The sequence below is a fragment of the Agelaius phoeniceus genome, chromosome 8 (assembly GCF_051311805.1).
Source record: "Agelaius phoeniceus isolate bAgePho1 chromosome 8, bAgePho1.hap1, whole genome shotgun sequence".
Classification (NCBI taxonomy): Eukaryota; Metazoa; Chordata; class Aves; order Passeriformes; family Icteridae; genus Agelaius; species Agelaius phoeniceus.
The window spans coordinates 35,530,251-35,553,541 of record NC_135272.1 but is presented as its reverse complement, the minus strand read 5'-3'; the positions used below and the strand labels follow the sequence as shown (position 1 = coordinate 35,553,541).

Below are 23,291 nucleotides of genomic sequence, written 5' to 3'. Positions count from 1 at the left end.
AGATTTCATTTTAAGACTTCTTCAGTGTTTCTTATTTAAATAAAAGAAAAAAAAAAATCCATCATTTCAAGAATCCACAGGATCAGCTTCCCATCCACCTCCCCTCTCGCCAAGTACTGACTTTGCTGCCAGCAGAGCAGTACTCAAAAATTTTACATTTCCTGCAGCATAATTACAAATTACAACATTCAAAGGGGAAAAAAGGGCTTTTTTTAAATACACAGAGACCACAGGAAAATGAAGAATATTCTATATAAATACTATCCTGTCATAGCAAAGGGGGTAACTCTACCCCAAAGTTTAATGAACCTTACAAAAAAAAGGAAGTTTTAAGCTCTGTTTTAAGCCCTTAAATCCCTAAAGACAATCAAAAGAAAACACAGGACAAAGTAGAAATACTATTGATTATGCATAATTGGTATAATTAATTTGTAATTAGTTCATTAAAATATATAGGCATTGGAATTATGCTTGTACATTTCTGGGAATATCCTGCAAGTCACTTGGGATGTGCTTATCATTTATTTGATAGATGAAACATTATTAGAAAGACAGCCCATTAAAAATTAATATGCCGGAGTAATAATTTTCTCGATCTCAGCATTCAGTTTTCCACGTACTCAGACTCCTATTCTGCCTCACAAAGAACTTTTATTAATTCTGTTTTGCAGAGCATGACTTGGGAAGCACAGCATTTAGGACAACTGAGGCACAGCAGCCTTTATGCTGAGCACGCAGCCAGTTTTGTGAAACAAAATGGCAAATACTATAAATTATATACCACAGGGGTGTTCAGCACAAGATCTAATCCTACAACTTAATTTAGGATGAAAAGGTAAAGAGCTTTGTGCTTGAAAGGAAGTAGGAAGAAACTTGCAGAGCAGTGGGAGCAGCCTGGTCTGTAACTGCTGAGCATTCTTGTGCTTCTGCAGCGTGTCTGGCATCTCTCACTGTCAGAAATGGATGAGCAGCACTCCAGAGCTCCCTGAACACTGCAGGGAGCAGCCCCAGTCCCACCCCGGGCTGGGATCCACTAGGATTCACCATTTCAAAGGTGCTGTTCCACTTTTGTGTGGGGCAAAATCAGGTGGGGCAATAGAGCATCATCACTTTTTAACCCTGATGCCACTTCCCCCTTCCCACTGAGCTTCCTGAAGTCCCTCCAGTGTTTCTGAAGTGCCATTTTAGCCAACAGCTGCAGAATAATTGGATCTGGAAAACCCAGGATAGTCACATCACCTCCTCCAAGCTGGGCATGCAACACCAAACTTTCCTTGAATTTCTGCAATGGACAGAGCCACTCCTTGTGTGTTATTTACCAACAAAGTCTCCCCTTCAAAAGCATTTTCCTCCCCACCCGACCTCCATCAGCACTGTGGCAGCCTAGAAAGGCTGGTCACTCACTGAGGATGAAGATGGGCCATGGCAAGACCCATCTTCATTGAAAAAAACCTAAAAAAATTTAAAACTCGTGTTCTTCAAATGGAGCAAAATCAGCAGTGGATACACAGCACAAGCAGTATCATTTGCCATTATAAAGCTTGAATTTTCTCTTGTAAAACAAAGAGTATGTGCCTAAAAAAACACCTTTCATGTTTTAAAGAAGGGTCTCCAGGTCCTTTAAGGCACAATTAAACACTGCTGTAATTCTGTGCTTCCCAGCAAATCTGTGTTAAGAATTCCAAACACTCTCCCAGGAACCACACACAGTTTTTTTTGGTTTTGTTTTGTTTTTTGTTTTTTTTTTTTTCCCTTGCCTCCACTGTAGCATGGACAATTATTTATTTTCTTTGCCTTGCACTCAAGGATGTGATGGATGTATTTACATAAACACACACAGAGCCACAGATATCTCTCTATAAAAATTAATCTGCAGATGATGAAAAGTGTAAAAGATCTAAGAGGCAAATCCCAAACAAAAGAACACACTTTATACACTTTATACATAAATATCTTGAAATTATAAAGATCTGAGATTAAGTGGTTTACCACTCATTTAGAATTGATTAGAATGTATTTAAATTTAGCTGAAAGTACCACAACATTGCTCGTGTATTTGCATCTGCGAATAAGTAAATAAAAAGCCTGCTATTAAAGCCTTCATTAATTCTGATTATATGAGAACTTAAAAGCAAATCTGTGTATTACTGCTCTGTAAAGACTCCCAGCAACTCTAGAGTAGAGCTGGCACTGCAACACAACATGTGTCAGCTAAAATGACTAACAGGATCTATTTTCAGTAATCTTAAATCGCACTGCTAAAATATAGAATTAATGGGTTTGCATAATACTTCAAATATTTTTTTTCCTTCTAATTCATTCCCAATTCCTGCCTTATTGTATCAAAAAGTGAATTTTATATCACTTGACATTTATGTACAACAGTTGAACACATTTCATTAAACTACAATGTTTAGGCAGCACTCAGATGTGATGTGTATATTATTATAAAGAGTGATCCAGCTATTTTATTTCCTTATAAATATGATGACTGGAGGTTTAAAAAAATATATCATGTTGACTAGAAACATGAAGAACGTTTCATTCTGACTACAGATTTTGAGAGTTTCTACATATTTAATTGAAGACAGGGTTTTTGAAAGAAGGATTCGTTAATTTTAGTAGCATTTCCCTCCAACTAAAGACTTGTCTTAATTTCTAAGGAGTTTAACAATTAAGAATATAATCATCTTCAACTAATACCCAAGAACCTTCACGTGCCACTCTGACAGCTGAAAAGCCATTCTAAGTTAAAATACAACAAAAAAACAACCTTGCCCAACATTTAGTCATTGAACTCAGAGTTATGGGGTGCAGCTTGGTGAAAGATTTTGCACTTTATCAAGTCCAATAATCAGGTTTAGAACACTCCATCCTTAATAGAGTTGGCCCCAAAAATCCATTACTTTTCCCTACAGTCCCTAGGCCCAAGTGTCAAGTCCATTACTCAGTAATCAGCATCACAAAACATTTTAAGGCACCGTGCAAGACAAGGGATCAAAGGGATTTTTAGCATAAAGTTATACAGAAAAGTATACCTGATAGTCCAAAATGCTGAATCCTAAACCATTTTTGTCCTTCTCCAGCTCAATAACCTTCACATCAGGAGACCATAATGCCAATTCCCCCTCTTCCTCCTCAGGATTAAAGTCTTCCTCAGGTTTCACCTGGAAAAGAAAAGCTCTGGATCAAATACCATTCTCTCAGTTCTTTACAAACACTATTCCTTCAATATTTTGATTATTAATGATGCATACATGCCCTAAAATGTGACCTTTCATGGAATTAAAACTTCACTGAGCATTATGAATAGAGTTTTCTCCAGTTTGCTGCCTTGAGTACTCCCCTGGGCACAGGCCTACATGTTTTGAGCATCAGAGCCCAACCTGGCACACAAATACCCATGTATTAGTCTAATTAATTGTTAGGATATTACTAACCTGTTACACGTTGATGAACTTCAGCTGTCCCATTAGATGCATAAAGGAAAAAATAAATAGCATAAAAGATTTAACCACAGACAGCTAATAGAAAGGCCAGGCAATCAGAAAAGATGAGAAGCCAAGCTCTAAATACTTTTGCAAACAGGAGCAACCACATGTGTCAAGGTTTGCTTTGAGACTCCAAAGCTCCTCCGATGGAAAAAAACTTCTAAGTTTCAATCTTTTTTTTTCCCCCCCCCCAGTTCTATAAAAACCTACTCAGAACATGGAAGCAATCAGCTAATGGTGGCAAGGATGTGATTTAGTGTAATTCAGAGCTCTCACTCACCTATTAAGTGTGGGGATGATGAATGGGATGTGCAGTCAGCAAAGCAGCGCTGTGATTTACCCACCTTGTCTTCCCAGGACAATGAACCTCCTCAACACCAACCCCTGCGAACCCAGGGGTTTTTCCACAGAATTTACCGTCCCTTTTGCACGAGTGGGCGTCGGGGGAAGCGTTACCTGCTGCTCTGGAGGGGACACAGCTGCCACGGGGGGCTCGTCCACCCAGGACTCGGTGCCGTCGCTGAAGAGCCGCCGGCAGCACACCAGGGTGAAGGGCGGTGGCACCTCCTTGAGGAAGGTGACAGCCTCACGCCGGGACCTGCCACACAGCTGCACCCCGTTTACCTGCACAGCCACACACAGAGAATTAAAGGATATCTGCCACATTATTTTAATTTTTTTAATTTTTTTTTTTTTTTTCCCCACCCAAGCCTGAAAGTTTGACTTTACCTGGGGGTTCTGGCACAGCTTGCACAGTTTTATTAACATATGCTTCTGAAGAATACACACATTACTGTAAAACTTCATCTCCAAGATCTTGTGACTGCTGACTGCTGCATCATATCTCTCTAGCTTCCTCTAACTTCTTTTCTGCTCATTGTTTTTTCAAGCCCAAACCTTTCCTAGAATTCTTATTTTTTTTCTCACCGATTTCTTTGTCAGGGATCTTTTTTCTGTAAGTGTTAGGCTTATATATTTGAATTTAAAAAGATAAAAGAATTAATTTTCCCACAATATTTTAAGTAAACACAGGTTCTGAGCTCTGATCAAAAAACTGAAGTCAGAACTATCATTTTACCTAGTTTAAAGGTTTGGCTCAATGACCAAATTTTTGGTCAAAAAGTTTGGTCAAAACCACCAATCATTAAGGTTTTTTCCAACCTTAATGATTCTCTGATTCTAACTTTGCCAATTTAAAATCTAACAAAAAGTGACTGAAACTAAAACAGAACCTACAGAAAACAGGTGAGAATGTTTGTACAGTAAGCAATTAACCAGAAAGGCCTGACAAGGGTCAAGCTTACTATACCATGAACTCAAGATTGTGAGTGATAACAGATCATTGTTAATGGATGTCCTAATCCACAGACTTTGGAAAAAAAATAGAAATAGAGAGATAAGACAGACAGAGATGATAGATAGATAGATAGATAGATAGATAGATAGACAGACAGGCAGATAGATAATGGTGCTTTAAAAATGGGATACTGCAGTTGCACTTTTTTTTGTAGTTGTCCCATCCCTGGAAATGTCCAAGGCCAGGCTGGACAGGGCTTGGAGCAACCTGGGATAGTGGAAGCTGTCCCAGGGGTGGGACTGGATGGGCTTCAATGTCCCTTCCAACCCAAACCATTCTGTCACTCTGTGACTCTGCTTCTGCAGGAAAACAAGAGGGATCCATCCTCTTTTACCTATTTTATAACTTTTATGTCCTGAGGGTTCCTCTCTGCACCGCAGGGGTGTCCCTAAATAGGAGGACAGCAGGATGCCAGCAGGTGTCATAAAGCACCTTTGTTAGCCAGCACTGCAGCCCCAAAAGAGCAGGGCTTTAACCCAATCACTGCTGTGGACTCAATCCCAACACCTTGTGTGCTCCAGGGATTTCTTTGAGGCTGCCTCAAGCCTCTCTCCCAAGCAAATGTCCACAGGGCTGGAGTGCAGGCACTGGTTTGGGAATCCAGCCCCTCATCCAAGCCAGTCCCCAGCAGGAACCAAGGCACAGCAAGTGGGGATAGCTGAGGATTACCTTCAGCCCTTCCCTCCACACCCACACTGCAAAGGAGCCCACACCTGATCCAAGAAAACAGCATGGACACGTTCACCAGACATGGACACACCTTGGTACCTGTGCACCTGAGGCAGAGCCTCTCCATAAACCTCCCACATCTCCCTTCAATCTTCAAGGCTCCACAGCAATCCCACTTTAGCCAACATCTGCTTCCTGATCACTTCTGTTTCCCCCCCCCCCCCTTTGTGCTTTTTGCAGTGTAAATACAGTTTGGACTGCTGGGAAACACAAGAGCTCCTCTCACACTCTACATCCCAGCCAAGCAGAAAAATTGAGAGTGGTGGAACTGGCCTCCACCACGGCAAGACAAACTGCCCTGGGCTTCTTCTGCAAGAATTACAGCAAGTGCTGAGCTATCAGCCTCGCCCATTAGTTAATTATTTAAGCAGAAGGATCCACACGTAAGGATTTTTTAATGCTTGGAGAGTGGCAGCGTGGTGGAAAGCTCCCAGCACTTCTCAGCATCCCGTGATGGATGGGGAAGAGCTGCTCTGCACCCCCCAGCAGACCTGGGGACTCCCATTTCTCCTCCTGCAGCTGCCAGAAATCAGCCTCTGAGCAGGCAAGGTGCCCTACACCCACTCATTCAGCACATCAGCCCTCAAACAGCAGGGAAATGCCACAACAAAAGGGCACAAAAAAAGCAATTTACTCCTGAAAAAGAACACAGTGGAATTAGCTGCAATGAAGGGCAGGGGAGGGGTATTGTGCTGTCTGTCATAATTCAAACACATTATTAAAAATAATCAGCATTCAACCTCACTGTACATTGAAAAAAAAAAAAAAAAAAGAAAATCCTTGCTGATCATATTTTAATCCCAAAAGTATCAGGCCCAGGTAAGGCTGCTTGTTTGGGAATGGGGCTGTCACTTTTTCCACTGCAAACCCCTATTTAAGGGGATTTATAACTTGGCTGCAAAAACACAGTTTGGGCTAAACCTGGCACTTACAGCTTTAGCCCAGAGCACATTTTTATTTTGTTGGGGTTTTTTTTCCCAACTACAGAGAAGCAAAAAATTTACACTCACTAGGTCTGGGCATACCTGTGAACTTAATTCTGAGTACAGAGTAATACATAAAACTGTTAAATATACACAATTAAAGTTTCCTAAGTTACTCTACAGTACTGCATTATTGCTTTTACTATAATTTTTTTTTTGTTTAGTGGCCAAGCAATTTAAATGACACTTCCAGCATTCCATTAATCCCTTCCTTCAGGAATCAAGGTTTCCTCCATTAAGCAATAAGAAAATGTTTTAGGTCTTAGTGATATCAGTATGAATTTTTGATGTTAGGGGTGAAGAAGTAAAAGCAGAATAGCTGTACACCTAACAAATCAATCTTTCAGAAGGCCTAATTCTGTTTCCATTAAACGTTCTTTGCATCTACTAAAAAAAGGCTCCAATATCAAAATATTCCACAAGGAGTAAGCATGCTATAAGAAATTAATGTCTTTTCATTTGGAGGCTGAGATACCAATGTACACACACACACACAAATAGGAATTATTTTAATTTTATCAAATAATTATTTTTCTGAGAAAATAGGTCTGGTGTGACTCTGGTAACTCCAAAGCTGCCCCAATACACCTCTTTACACACATTCAAACAAACTGATGTATTTGCTCATACACACAAATATCTTTCACCACTCCACAAAAAAGTTTTATTGTGTAACTGAAACCACTGTTCCTATGACTGCTGTAAATGTTTTAGGGGTGACAAATATTCAGAAAGATTATCCACCACAAAAGCTAAAGCCAAACTGTGCAAAAGACTGAGCCACAGCGCTACAAATAATTCAACACAAATATTGTCTCTGCCCTTTTAACTCTTGATACTGATATTAAAACATTTCAGAAAAAAATACCCATGAAGTCACTGAGAGGTCACAATAATTTGACATTTTTTTCCATAAACGTGGAAGGGAACAGTGAAGAAAATGAATGAATTCCAAAGCACAACTCTGCTTCCACAACTAGTCTGGAATAATTCTATTGCACACACAGCAGCCAAGCTAGAACTGAAGAGAAGAATTTTAAGAAGGCCAAGCAAACAGGAAATACGTAATTTTTATCTTTATTTTTAATTTTTTTTACCTCCAGAAGTTCATCCTCCAGTTGCAGAAGACCAAGTGCTGCAGCTGGGCCATCTGAAGCAATGGATGAGATATAATGGTGTCCATCAAAAGTGTCCAGCTCAACTCCTAATCTCAGAGTGTGGATGGGTAACAGCTGCCAAAAGATAAATATAAATATGTATTTCAGTCTAAATCTTTATCTACCAGGATAAAAACAGATTTAGGAATCAGTAGCTCACCAAATGGAACCAAACCCAGAGTAAGATGATTAAATGTTCACAGTGACCTCTCCTGTGTTACAGCACTACTGTCCATAACTTCTCTTTACAAACTGTTTGCACAAATAAAAACAACCAGTCTGTTCCTTGGGGGGAAAGGCAATTTGAACTGTATTCTCAAATAATTGAACTTAATGGGAAGAACACAGAGAGAAGCACCACCCAAAAGGTGAGCTGTCAACAAATCACAGAATGGTTTGGGTTGGAAGGGACCTTAAACATCATCCAGCTCCCACCCCTCTTCCATGGGGTTGGAGCAAAACAAAAGTAAAAGAAATAGAAATAAATAAAGGAATAAAATAAATTCCGTAATTGCCCTAAAATCTCAGCACAAGATCAGCTGTCTTACTCCTCTGGGAGCTACACTACTTCGAGGCAGAAAAAATATCCCTGAAGTGTCCTCTGTAAGTAGTTGCTAAAACTGATATCCTTTTTTCTGCAAGGGGAAATCACTGATTTTGTGTCAGCCTTTTCCCACGGGGACTCCCTAATTTGGAATTTTTCTCTAGGGAAACTCCAACCCTCAGCGCCTTAAGTCTGCTAATATCAGGAAAAGTAGAATAAAAGTGATACACTAGCCAGAAAAGGCAGAATGAATCATGGCAACCCGGGGAGAAGAGATGATCAGCAGGAGCTGCTCCTTCAGTTTGGACATTTTATGGCTTTTTATTACTGGAGTTCAAACACTGACTGTCCTGCTTCCCAGATTATTCTGGATATTCAAATAAAAGGAGCAATCCACTGATCCACAGCATTCCTTCTGAGCCATGTCCCATCATGACTTTTTGGCCCTTCCTCACTGAGGTGTCCCCACAAATACATAACTGCATCACCTCTAAAAACCTCTTCTCCACAATATTAACACAGGTATCTTGAAAATATCTTGGAAGTGAAATTAATTTCAGATCTGACAATTGAAATGAATCACACATCCCTTTGCCTGAGCCAGGATCACTACAGCAAAATCCTCTGTGGGACTAAAAAGTTGTTCAGAGTTTCAACCTCTGCTTCATTCTGTGCAATTAAATACCCCAAAATTTAGGGTTTGAGTGTGTGTTTTGTTGCTTGGGGGTTTGGTAATGAACTGTTAAAAGGTTCATTTGCCTGTGCTATGAAAAGGTATTGGATTAGTCCAGGAGATAAGCAGAATACTGGAAGCCTTTTTTCTGGAAAATATAGAGCCACAAAACCACTGAATTCCTGAACCACATCTGGAATTGTGTCTTGCCCTCCCAGGATTACTCTGCCAACATACACCAGGAAGGAAACCACCATGTAAGCCTTACCTTTGAGTACTTCTGGAGCTCTGAATCGTCTTTAAAGGGCATATCCACATTCACAACCTAAAAATTGGACATCAGAACATTTTTCAACAGTGGGACAATAAAGACTTTACCAGAACGATGAAATTCTGGCAAAAAAACCCCAACTCATGAGTAAAATAAACTGTACTTAAACAATGTCACATTGATGCAAAATAATTTTAAACAAATGTTAGAAAAATCTTTCAGGCACAGAACATTTACAAGTAGGAATGTGGTGATTATGCACCATTAGCAGACTCCAATATTATCCTATTCCCGGAGCCCAAATGCCAATTTTAGTCAAGTTCAGTAATCCTGTGTAAGCACAAAATGCCATTATGTTTGACACAAATACCCACACGGCCTTGCCAGTCAGAATTTGAAAGTATGACAGCTTAAGTTGTTACCTCAGGCTATAGTGCAGCCATCTCCCATCCAGACTAACCCACCAACTTCTGGCTTGAAATACATAACTTCAATTACCAAATGGGAATGGAAAGTGGGTTGTTTAAACCAGGGACAGGAAATCCTTTCAGTGTCTTTTTTTAAAGATTAATAAAATGACTATGCTCACCACCAGTTTTCTTGTATTGTCCCTCCTTAACAGAACAGATTTATCTGTAATATTAGAAGGTTATTCAATTTTAAATGTAATTAGGACAAAATCATAGAATGGTTTGGGTTGGAAGAGACCTTACAGTCATTTAGTTCCAATCTGCAGCCCAGGGTTGGAATCTGGGACACTGAAGTTGAATATTTAAAGGAAAGCTACACTTGGTTGATCTGAAAAAACCAGAGCCTTGCAAAAAAAATCAGGTAACTTTTCTTTGAAAACTTCTAGTTTAATAAAGATAAGACTTTTCTTTTGGATCAGTTTTAAACAGTGCTTCCAGCATGCTGTTTTGCAGCACTCAGGGTGTTTTTTCCTGACAGACAGAACCCATTTCATGTCCATGCAGGTAACTAAATGGATTTATGACTGGCAGCTCCCCAGCCTGACACCACACAGTTCCTGCTTGGGACCTCAGCTCCTTCCACTGGCACCACAAAGGACCAGAAGCCACCAGGGCCACCAACCCCTCTCTTCAAGCAGCTATTTCCTCTCAAGATAAATACTCCTGATAGAGCCCTGTAGGCACCTTTGGGGTGAGTTCAGGGGGCTGAGTGAGGATGGTGTGATGCAAGGACCGGGGGGTCACTCAAAATGGACATTGCTACTCAACACAGGAGGGAGGCACAGGCAACCAGAACCAAAAAATGACTTTCAGAATGGGATGGCAGGAGAGCTCCCTTCTATCACTGAAGAGTTTGTGATATGATGGAGCTCCTTTCTATCATTGAAATGTTAACCCCCATGGTTAACACTGTCACTGCTGACATTTCACTGGTGAGGCTGGAGGAGGATTTGGAAAGGGTGGATTCACCAACAAAGCAGGATTTCATCCTCTGTGGGAAGTGTGATAGTGCTCAGGGAGGTAATAGCAGCCCTTGGAAATGTAAGGGTGGGAATACCAAGCAACTGAAGTGGGCAGCCAAACAGATTTATTGCATCATGTACATAATCTCACACGAGCTCCAGGTCTTAAAGGAGCGCTAATGGAAGGAGGGGAAGCGAGCTTCTCAAGGCAATTCTTAAAGCTACTTTAAATCTCCCAGAGAGTGACTGGAACGATGGCTACTCCAAGTAGTAAAAATAAGTGTCTCTAAATCAACTGGACAAGCATTGCAAAGACAAACAGGGCATTTTCTTGGTGGTGGTGAGAATTTTTGAAGGCTTGGGGAAGAACGCTGTCCCGAGTCTTTTATCTGTACTGAAAAGCACAAGTGAATTACAATTTCCATCACCTCCTCGTGACAATTCATCAAAACAATCTTTTGCTAGGCAATTATTTAATATGAAGTGAAGAAATATCTACTAGACACTGGCACCACAAAGTTACACCATTGAGAATTACTTTGTATTTTCCCAGCATGTTTGAAAATCATTCTTTCATTCTTCAGATAAAATGGTAAGATTCTTCTGAAAACGAAAGCTCTACCCCGAGCCCTTTTATTATTCAGTGCCCAGTAAAACAAATAGATCATGAATGAAATAATAAAAATGCCATATATTTTAAGTGGCTGCTGTGATGCAGATTTAACAGGACAGCTGATTTCCTTAAATCACTGCTCCTGTCTGGTATTTGTATAACAATAATATCTATATAAACAGAATAAAATAAAAAGGCAACACATCCCCCAACTCATTATAACATACATTTCAGCCCTGATGTTACAGGGAAGAAAATCTGATGTTACCGATCTGTTCCAAACACTGAACTGTTCTATAAACAGCCTGTGATGCTAAGCTCACAGATCTGTAATTTAAAGAAATAACATTCATGAATGTAGTTTACTGAAATAAAACATACCATAACTTCGTATTCTGGTCCCAGCAGGTTTTCCCATTTGGATTTCAGCTCATGTGCTGGAGGGAGTGGGACTCTTCCTAAGTATGAAAGTGAATATTAAATTTACAAGCATATTCTACATTCAGAAGTACATTTACTTCTAAATATTCCAATAAAAATTCAGTGTAAATAAAAGATTAGAGGGAATAATCCCCAAAAGGGAAGCGCATTAAGCTGAGTCTATCAAACAGCGCAAATCAAAAACGTCTTTCTTAGGAAAACAATGCAAAATGTCAGCTCCTGTAAAAGTGTGATTTATTCAGCTGAGAGGCAGAAGAGGTGATGCTTGGTGATGAGATGTGAGTTCTGTACCATGCAGTACTGTAAATAAATCATTCTTTCAGGCTGCAAAACAAATTTCACACGACTTCATCGTTTGTTGCCTTAAAAACGCTTCCCACTCCAGGGAAACATCATCTCCCACCCAAATGAGCCCCCTTAAGAAGGAAAACACCTGACAAGATATTGCTGTTATCGAGGGGCTGTGTCAGCACAATGCAGGCACAGACTTTATTTATACATTTGGCAGGTATAAAGCCTTGTCTGCTTTAATTAGGCCAGTAAGTAACATGAGCTTTAATATAAGCTCCAGTTCTGAACCAGTCTTCCGTGGGAACTTGGCTATCTTGACATTTATATCTTTTCAGCTTTCTTACTTATGCAACCAAGGCAGTTGGTTACAGTCCTGTAAGACAATTTGACAGAGCTAGACAGCAGAAAATGACTGGCTGCCCTGTGTTTGACCTCAGCCAGAAGCTCAGCTCACATATAAAGTTCCAAGCTGGAGCAATGTGTAACTGGTAAGAATCAAGCTCTACAGCAAATTCCATCCAGCAGCGACAGCAGCAGCATCTGGGGGCTGAATTACCAAAAACCAGGGGGTTTTTTTCCCCCCCCTGAATGACTTCAGTAGTTTGTCAGATGTCTAGACAAGGCACAGACCACTGAGTGTTGCTGCTGTGTCGCCCTGAAATTCAGAATGTAAAGCACAAGCTCAGGTTCTGCACACAACCAGTGAGTAAAATACCTGGGAGGGGGGGAATTGTGAGGGAATTGTGAGCTCAGAGCCCAGCAAGAGCAAAACCCTGCACAAATGGCATTGTCAGGCTGCTTTCAGCACCTTCACAGACTGCAAAGATAGAGCTCTGCAATACAATCCTCATTACACACTTCTGTAACTTTGAAGTTTTCCACTCAATAAAAAGAAAGATTGGAGTTTAGTTCTATGACAGCACAGCCCACCCCTGTTCTTTCCAGCTCACTTTCAGCCATGCCAGACAGGCCAATTCTGTCTGATCTGCACTGGGAAACCACACTGCTCAGTGCCTAAAACCTGAGGTGTCACTTGGAAATACCCAGAGGATTTCCAACCTACAGGCTCAAGCAGACACAGATATCTGAGAATCCCAGCAATCCTGATAGCTATTTTCTGCTACCAAAATGACACCCCACCAAGATTAAAAACTTGGGTTTGTAAACACAGCCCACAGTTGTCTCTGAAATTAATTATCTCCTTAAAAAATAATGGGAAGACCAATTGTCCTAAAATTCTCAACTGCCAAGGTTTCTTAACTTCATTGGAAATTAAAGTTTCTAATCTGTGACATGATCAAGCACAGGCTGATCACTGTCTTTACTTCTGAACTGTATCAAAACCAGAACACCAGTGCATTCTTCTGCTCCTTCCATCTGCAGAAAAACAGAGGGACAGAAATTCCTGAGTCTTTTTCTGCTATTACAGTTACAACAGTGTGAGCACACAGGACCTAAGCACCTGAAATCCACTGAGCAGCCAAATATAGATTTCAAGGTTCACCAGGAGTAATGAATCTCAGGGTCAAGCTCAAAGTTCAGTTCAGCAACTGTAAGCTGTGTTCAGCTGGCTGAATACAGATTTTTTTGTCACTTCCAAAACACATTACCAAAATCCACGAGTTGTTCAGAGCAGGTGCTGATGCACGTCTCCATTTGAAGTTTTCCCCTTTCTTTCTTTCAAATACACTTTGAAGTCTCTGCTTGTGACTTCCTTAGGACTGTGGAAATGTGGGCTGAAGGGATTTGGATTGAATATATTCAATTCCAGTGGCATCACTCAATTCACTTACAATGTTCCTTTTTCCCCCAACAGCTTTTTCCACATGGCAGCTAATAGGAAATTTCTTTCTAGTCTCTCATCCAGCTGAATTCCTCATGACCTAACATATGTACCATGTCTTCTATAATGTGCAAGGCCTCAGAAATGAAAACACTTCCAGGGACAGCTTTCATTAGCAACAACTTCTCAGCATATTTAGCCTGTCCTTCTGCCTGCGCTTCCAGGCACTTTTTCATTTCTAATTAGCAAGCATAAAGCAGAAACCACAAACCTATTGTAAAAATCATCTTTTCTGGTCAAAATTGTCAGCTTCATCAAAACTGGGGTCTTTTTTTCTCGCAGCTTCCTCCTGCTCTCACAAAGTTACTACACAAGGGTGCTCTTCATTCAAGCCCTTCCTTTACCTGCCCTACTGCTGGGGCTTTTTCCCCAGGCATCTCTTAAGCTCCTGACTGCCAGCATTGTCCCTCTGGGTTCTGAGAACTCCTGCAAGGCAGGATGGAGCAGTTCTGCCCAGCCTGCAGGCTTGCAGAGGCTGCAGCTGTTAAATTCATTGCCTGCACTCTGCTAGCTCTGAGTTTCAGGCCTCGTGCACGTTGCAGCCCAAACTCTGCTGCCTTTGTACCAGAACTGCTTAAGCATGGCTTTGCCTGGCCAGAATTACTATTTAATACCTCCCCAGGAAACACAATTTAATAAGAATTTCACACAATGGGGCTTAAAGGGAAGTAATACGCGTTTTATAAAACATACCTTTCACATTAAACTTCTAAAAGCATTTCCAGAGTTTAGTCAGAGCCTTAAATTAGCAGTATTTACTTTAGCACCATTATAATGAAGTGCCCATCACCACATCCAAAATAAGCACCTATCTTTGGAATTTAAACTTGGCCATTAAATTCTGTTCCAAGGTGAAATCTCATACATCGTATTTCTGCAGGAGTAAAATATGCACACAAGTCCCACAGTAAAAAAAAACCAAAAAACTGGGTAAGTGACACAGGACAGACAAAGTGCTGCTCTTTTCCAGCCTCTGTCATAGCCAAACAATGCTTTGAGAACCTCAACTCTCAGCTACTCAACCACCTCTGTTCTGGCTTCCTATTTCTGGGAACATGCAAAAGTCACAACAAAGGATGTCTGGTTACAAGGCTTGGACAGAAAAGTAAAACAGAATGGAATATAGGAACTGCTACATTTCTCTCGTTTCCAGGTTGTCTTTAATACTGACAGATCTTCAACAATCACAGCAAAATTGCTATTCATTGACAGCCGTAATTTAGAATCCTCTATTACATCTACATGTCTCAGAAACTACAAGGCATAAGGATAATTTATGCTGACTTTAACACAAGCTGTATAAATTCACCCAGAATTCCTGTAGAGGAGCCCAGAAATCTGTGGGGGAATTGAAGGTTCTGGAAAGACCTCCAGCCTTGGTTCCAAAGTCAGCCAAACCCCAGAGCAGCCCATGCCTCTGTGACCTGCCCCTGTGCCTGAATGCCATTTGTTCAAAAAATGCCTTTTCTGAACTCCAGCTATTGGGTCTTTACACCCAAGATACGAGTTCTGATGAAGCTACTGCAGAGTCAAGAGAGGAAAGTGCAGCATGTTCAGAGATGATAGAAACCAGAAGAATATTATAAAAATACTCTGCAGGAGTCTTAGATGTGTGAGGGCAGGAAGGTCACAGAATCATTAAGGCAGGAAAAGATCTCTAAGATTATTGTGTCCAGCCATGAAGATGGCTGTGACTGAGGTAACACTGATCAGGAAATAAATATGAATTCCCTGCAGGTCCATCTCTTGGTGCTGCTCACCCAGCAGGCCCTGGCAGCAGAGGAGGATGATGATAAATAAAGTCTCTCCCAGGAGAAAACTGCACACCTCAGGTCATCAGTGCAGGACCAGGACCACAAAGAGGAATCCCTGAGCTGGAGGCTTTCAGCTCTGCAGAGTCAATGAGAGTCATGCATGAGTACCAGAAGAGCTGCACTTCCACTGACTGTAACCTTAATAAATCCCTCCCTAAACAAAGGGGACCACTGCTGCCTGGAAAAGGGCAAATTTTATGCAAGGAAGAAGATCCAGAGAATTACAAACGCTGAGATATCTCAGAACCCACTCTCAGCAGACCTGTGGACTGTGGAGAGAGTTGGTTAGATCCAACAGGCAGATCTTTGCTTCAGAAAGATGTTTTGAGCCAGCCCATCAGTGTTGAAAATGGATTTCCTATGGTAGCCTTTAACCAGACCCAGAAGAGGCACTGCAAGGTGCCCTATCTACCTGCTTGATGCAGACTCTGCTGCTTGTCATTGTGCTGATTATCCTTCTCTTCTTGTTTTTCCTCATTCCTAGGGGCCACACTAATTTCAGGCCCTACAGCTCCAGGGGACACAAAGATTGGAACAAATGGCTGCACCGTAAAAACAAATTTTAAAAATCCAAATCATATGCTGCAAAATAAAGGAAGTAGTAACACCACCTCACTAACTCTGTTTTTTTTGGTGGGGTTACTACACAGAAGTTTTGCACTGAATTTTCCCAAATCTTTCACTTTAGTTTCTTTCCATTCCTCCTTTAAGTGTCTTCATTTTCTACAATGCACCATTAAAAAAACTGAGGATCATGTGGTATCCAGTCCTGAACTGTTAAATGAGGTAACTGTAAATTGAGTGAAAAATAAAATCAGTGGCTGGCAAAACAGAATTACCTCTCCCTGAAGGTGTTTCTGAGGAAATAGCAAAGGAAGGTCTCCTTCTAAGCAGGGTGAGACGTACAGTCTGACCCGTGTTCCGCAGTGTCTCCACCACTTCTTGGTTGGTAAAACCCTGTATGTTGACTCCATCAACCTGAAACGAGAAATTTGTATCAAATAACAGTAATTGTGCTGCAATCTCAGGCTGTGTTGTGGAGTTTCACAGGCTGTAAGCAACAGCCACGTTATTTAGTGCAGGAATTACAGGGTTACTCTCCCAAGACAGCAATATTTGCAAAACAATCTCATTAAATCTGTTACATTTCACTGATGAGAATTTATTTCCAAAATTCATTCTAAAAGGAAACACAACAGTAATTTCTTTTTTCTGTTTTCGTGGGGACAACCACAAAACAGAATTTACTAATCTGATACAAGTATGGACAGATTTTTCCTTTTTTTTTTTTTTTTTGCCAACCAAAACCAGCTTGGCAAGGACTGTGGATGAAGGTTCCTAGCAGAGTATCCAACCTGGAACTCTGTTCAGTTCATTATCACTGCTGGTTTTCTCATGGATTTCTAACATGCCCCACACAAGCCTCTACAAACAACTGTCTGTATAATCCATCCTCAACAGCCCAATTCTTACATTATCAGATATTTTAATTTGCACCCAAAATACTCTGTTCACCTCACTGTCAGATCATGCACCAATAGGGCCTTTCCTGCAGATAAAAGGTTATATTAATTTTTGCTCTCACAGAGGAGAAGCTGACTTTGGAAGGTCTGGCATGGCACGCATTTTAAAAGTAATTTAAAATCATATCTATATAAATATTATCTCTTAAAACAAAAAGACTGTGGAATTCATTCCTGCTTGTGCTGTGAATGCAAAATTGGCTATTATTCAATTCACTGTTATTCAATGGTTTTTCCATTTTTCTACACATAAAGCTTGGGCTTTTAAACCTAAATTATGACCATTAACATTTTGATTGTATCCACACTCCAGAGCCATTAAGGAACACAAACAATGTGCCACATCTTGCAGAATCTTAACAATCCTCGAGTCCCATTCAATTCAAGTAGAAGTTAATGCTGCTCATCTTTACTGCAGGCCAAAAGCCAAGATTCTCCACTCTGAAACACTTTAATCCAAATGCTTGCCTCTTTCACAGTTAACTACTATTTACTATTTCTTTGAATATAAAATAATACTTTAACCACAGCAAGCCAAAGCTCATTTCTGTCACAAGTCTACCTAAACAAACACAAACCTCCAAATTATTTCTTCTGCAAAGCAGAGGAGGTTTAATTAATTTGAGAAAGTCGTTACCATGTTGTTCTTTTAACAGAGATGTGAAATGTATTAGCTCTACAGCAATGTATAAGCAGAGTATTCTACTTACAGCAACAATTTTGTCATGAACATGAATTTGGCCATTGTGGTCAGCAGCACTCCCAGGTATTATACTTTTCACAAAAATCCCTGAAGGTTCTGTTGGGGAGGGAATAGAAACAAGTCACTGCATTAACCTAATTTTCTTATTAAGGTTTTTAATTCCAGCCTTTTTCACACACTTCCCTCTGCCCATAAAGTGATGATTCTGTAAACCACCACCATCTGCACGTTACCACTCCCACAGCCTGACACAAAACTGAGGCTCTCTGGTGGAAAAAAACCCAGCACTGACACAACCACCTGTACACTGACCTCAAATATTTTCCTTAAAATGGCTCACAAAAGGCCACCTCCTCCATGGATTCATCCTTGTGCTTACCCAGGCTTTAAAGCACAATCACTTAAATCCATGCTGCGTTTGATTTCAATAGGACTAACTAAGCTAAAAGTAAAGTATGTGCTTAAGGACTTTGATCAGGACTTCAATCATCTTACAGCTAAAGAATTTAGTACTTTAAATCTTAATGAAAAAGGATTTTTCCTTAAAAAAAGAGAAAAGAGAAGAGAAACATGGAAATCAGAAAAGCTGTCCTTTGTCATGTTTGCAGCTTGCTTATTAATTCTAACTTCCAATGAGAACAAGAAAATAAAACCAAAGAAAAAACAGAATTAAAACCCCCTGAAACACTAACACTTCCCTTTCACAAACTCCCACTAAATACAAGATGTTGATCTGTAATTCCAGTGAATTTCATGTCTCCTTATCCTAGCACAGGCAGGAACCATTCATTTTCCCCATGGTCAATAAAGGGTATTTGAGAAGCCCCTGTCCAATATTTTCCTAAATCCTGTACAACTCACCTATATCACATGTGCCAGCATATCCAACAATTGTTATTCCCAGACTTTGCCCATTCTTTTTTATAAGTTCAACATCATAGGTGTCAAAAAAGTTGTCATTGTCCTATAAATAAAGCACAAGTTAGTAAAAAATTCTCATAATTTCCCAGTGTCATTACAATATTGCAGGTTAATTAAGACCTTCAGAAGTGAGAAGTGATTTTGGTTTTCCTTTTGTTTAAATGCAATTTAAATTAATTTGTAAAGTCCCTACAAAGCTGGCCCTGGGATGTCTGTGCAACTCTCCTGTGAGCAGTAAAAATCAGAACTGCAAGGCAAGAGTTCAAACAGGGAACAGTAAAGACACTGGTGAGACCAAAAGAGAAAAACAATCAAGCACATAAATCTGGGATTGCAAGGGATAAATTGAAATACATAGAGTTGTTTTCTTTCTGTAATCAGATACAGAGCAATGAGATCAAAAAGAAGATGATGAGAGTAAGGTCTGTTAAAGTGATGAAATCAAGAGGGATCCTGTCGCTGCCAACAGCAAAAAGGGACTGGGAAAATGGAAAACATTTCATAAGGGAGTGAAAAAAGAGAAGTTCAATCAAATGCTTGCCAAGCATCAGCTTTGGAAGGACCCATATGAAAAGCAGCCATACCCATTTCACTTCTCAATGAAGGGAAATCGATGGGCACTATCTCCTTATCACACACACCTCCCTCCACCAGCAAAGTCATTAAGCTCATTAAATGCCTTCCAACTCCCTTGCTCCATAAGAGGCTGATGGAGATGAAGATAAGTTTGGAGGCTGTCACTTATCTACAGTAAACAAGCCCAGAGCAGCACCTGGAATGGAGCTGTGGCCCTGAGAGCCTGGCTGTTTTCACCATCACAAAGCTCCTCAGGGTCAGTGCTCTGGCTACAAACATTTCTCTCTAAGTGACACTCCTGCTAGGATGCAAAATAATTGAAATGAAGTCCAGAAAAATCAAAGTGCAATGTCCTAAATACAGTCAGCACAAGCTGGCTGCAGTCTGCTGTCACTATCTTAGACAGTACAGATAATAAGATTGTTTTTTCTTGTGCCCACACACTGAAGTAGTTTCAGTTATTCTCTACCACAGGAAATTCAAAGAAAATTAAATATGAATATAAAACTGAAAATAACTAACCACCTATTAAAAATGGCTTTCTGCTGGTTTGCAAAAAAGAGAAAAGGAAAATATTTTCCACTCCAAAGCTCACAGCTAGTGAAAGTACTCATAAACCAGAGAAAAACTAGATTATAGGGATAAGTTCCATTATAAATCTGACACAAACTGAATGGTGGATCATTGAAATCATCACTAAATTAATAAATGCATTCAGATTAACAACTAATCCTGTCTTTGCAAATTTCTCCTGGCACCAGGAAGAGGAGTTTTTTCAGAACTATACATGAAGGCACTATTTAGTTCAGAAAATGATTTTTTCCCCCTCTAATCTGCATAGGAGGAACACGAAGGACACTGAAAAGACACTGAGAAAAAATCACATTTTAGAAAAGCTGCAGCATTTACAGTGCTCAGGGCTGATCAGTGGCAACAGGAAGAGAGAAAAACAGTATTTTGTGGAGGAAACAAAAATACGACCACTACAAAAAACCAAAAAAAACCAAAAAAAAAATTATTTATTTTGTCCCTAATATGTGCCCTGGAAAATATGATCCAGACAGGAAAGAAGGGCCTCATAACAATGCTGATTCCCTTGGAAAGCTCTTGTCAAATACTGGACAAGCCCAGTGTTCAGACTCCAGCCTTAGGGATGCAGATCACCCCTCCCATCTCCTGGACACTGCACTGATCCCTCCTGGGGAACCCTGGGGAGAAAAGGAGCTCAAGAAGGACCCAAAATCCTTGATTGACACAGCCACAGCATTTTCCCAGGGGTGTAAAACACAAATCTGCCTTTGCAGTGACTGTGGCCAGTGAGCAAAGGGGCGAGTTTGGAGCAAAGTGACTTCAACTCTGACCTTCAAAAACAGTGCTTCAAAAAAAAAAAAAAAAAAAAAAAAAAAAAAAAAAAAAAAAAAAAAAAAAATCAAAAAAAACAACCCAGCTCTCTCCACTCATATTCAAGAAACTAAACAAGAAAGAAAAGGCTACTCAGATTCTACACCTAAATCTAAGCAGCACAGTAGCAGCAGATGGTACACAAGCACAGCTTTGTTTATGTTTCGAGACCTACTGTACACTTAGTGTAGCATTTGTTGATTTTAATTACTCAAAACTGAAAAGAATGACTTCAAAAACAAGAGACTTTGATATGACCATGATAAGATTTGCTAAAACAAGTTTCAAAATTTTTAGATATATTTCCTATCACAGGCAGTAGCGTAGACTATGAAAACATTACACTTATGTTTCATAAAAAGATGATTGTGCTGAATAATTCTGGTGTGGCTCTCTGGATTTCAGGCTTAGGGAAATTCACAGTCCAGTTTTAAATCCACTCACAAATGATTGATTAGAAAAAATGTAACGAGCTAAGAAGAAGAACTAAAAGTACCACTTATCGATAACGTTTATGGTCTTGGTAATTAAATCAGCCACTGGGAAATAAATTCTGTAAAGCTGGCCATTCCAATCCCAAGATTATAGGTATTAATAAGAGAGAGGAAAAAGGGGAAAATTATAGAAGGCAGGGCTGTAATAATGACCACTTAAACATAAGCATATATCTGGAAAATCAAGAGAGAAGAAGCACTTTAGGGCTCAAGAACTCTCTGTTCCCTCCTTCCTTTCTGATCACAAGCCACAAACACCTTTAAAAATGTCCCAAGGAAGCAGCAGATACTCACATTTCCATTTGGAAGGGAAGGCAATGTGCTGACTGGCCAGCTCAGGGGAGCTGGTGGAGCCTCCATGAATTCACACTTGGGGTCCCTTGCCACGATCATCCTGACAGAATTCCCACAGTTCCTGAGCACTTGGGCAACCTGCTCACTGGTCATGCCCTGCACGTTGGTCCCTCCAATCTGCAAGATGTGGTCTCCCGTCTGCAGCCTCCCGTCCTTCAAACGCAAATCAAATGGCAAAAAGTGTTTCCAGTCCGTCCACAAAGTATCTGTTCCATCACAAAACTGAAACTGTGCAGGGGCATCTTCACATCGGCCATGAGAACCAATGTGAGAAAATGCCAGGAAAAATGACCACCGTGGCAACATTTTAAATAACTCAAGGACTCGTTTGCACAGTTATGTGCTGTTTTTTCCCACTGTTTTGCTCATTTAGGAGAAAACGGGCAGCAACAATGTTTTATAATCTCACAGATTGTTGTGTGTTCTGTTCCATAGAATACTCCTCATCATTCTAACTGAGGTAGGAGTTAGAATATAAGCACAGCATTTTGATTTAGCAATTTTTTTTACAGAGTTCTTCCCTCATACTTCTACATTAGCCTGGCAATTTTGTTTCTCATGTGACCAGCTCCAACTTCAGTGAGTAAATCCACTGAAGGTAACAAGACTCCACACAATCCATTTTTTACCTGATAATTATGATTCATGACCTACAACATCGTTCCCATCACAAGCAGGAACTTCTAGCACCAAATTCTCAGCTGGTATTGATCAGCACAGCTCCACCACCTTTGGTGCACTGATTTATACAGCAATCACAGAGTTATTCCCAGAACCAACTCAAACTCATTTACAAACTCATCCAATTTTAACATGTACATGCCTCATTATTTCACATGTTCTTAATGATGTCTCATTCAGTGGTGAGTTCTTAGCTTATATGCTTCATTGGTAGCCAAAACACTTTATTCCTTACAGCAAAACAGGTGCTAGACAAAAATTAAAATATACTCATTTATACATGGCAGGTTCAGAGGGAGATGGTTGAGAAAAAGCCAACATTTTCCAATAAAGCTCTCCAAATTCCCAGCTTTTATTCCATAAATAAAAGCTGTAGAGGAACTACTTTTGCCTCTCTCTTTTGTCTGCAGGGGTTCTGGTCCTCAGATATTTTAACTTATCAGGACCAAATTTGCTTGAAAAAATCTGAATCTGTTTGGTTACTGCAAGTGTTCTAGTCCTGAAATGCAGCAACACTCAGCACTGAGTCTGTAAAGACAATCAGAGGTGCAAACTGTGCCTGTGCAGCTTCAAAGGGCTCTGCACCAAAACTAAATGTCTCCTTGAACTGGTCAGGCTGCAAGGCAGGGATCAAACCCCCCTGCACTGAAACCCTCTGAAAATAGAACATTTTCAATCTCTAAACTGAATCTTGCAATGCAGTGACTTTGGGAGGGCAGGTTTCCTTGCCTGACAATTCACTTGGAGAGTTTGTCCCCATGGGTGTTGCAAAATGTGCCAAATTCTACAGAGTATTCATCCTGCCCCAGACTTACCAAGGGCTGAAAATACTAAATATCAGGCACCTTTTCAGAATTTTTGCGTGTTCAACAATGTTACAAAAGCCAAATCTTGTCTGAGGAACAACTTAATTTATATCAGGTGCTGACTTTTTCCTCAATCATACCTTCAACCTTTATTTATTTATGAAGCACGTGTTGGCATACAGACTTTGATGCT

The 23,291-nt window shown here is 40.3% G+C and overlaps 1 protein-coding gene across 1 annotated transcript in view; it reads right to left on the bottom strand.

Moving 5' to 3' along the window:
* Nucleotides 1-23,291, bottom strand: part of PATJ (PATJ crumbs cell polarity complex component) — a 143,433-nt gene that overhangs the window by 106,769 nt on the left and 13,373 nt on the right. The window contains exons 8-16 of the mRNA XM_077182599.1: nt 21,552-21,764; nt 18,727-18,829; nt 17,873-17,961; nt 16,479-16,617; nt 11,632-11,708; nt 9,203-9,259; nt 7,658-7,792; nt 3,948-4,115; nt 3,039-3,167 (exon numbers count right to left, since the gene is read on the bottom strand). Of these exons, the coding sequence (XP_077038714.1) occupies nt 3,039-3,167; nt 3,948-4,115; nt 7,658-7,792; nt 9,203-9,259; nt 11,632-11,708; nt 16,479-16,617; nt 17,873-17,961; nt 18,727-18,829; nt 21,552-21,764 (1,110 nt within the window). The remainder of the gene's footprint in view (nt 1-3,038; nt 3,168-3,947; nt 4,116-7,657; nt 7,793-9,202; nt 9,260-11,631; nt 11,709-16,478; nt 16,618-17,872; nt 17,962-18,726; nt 18,830-21,551; nt 21,765-23,291) is intronic.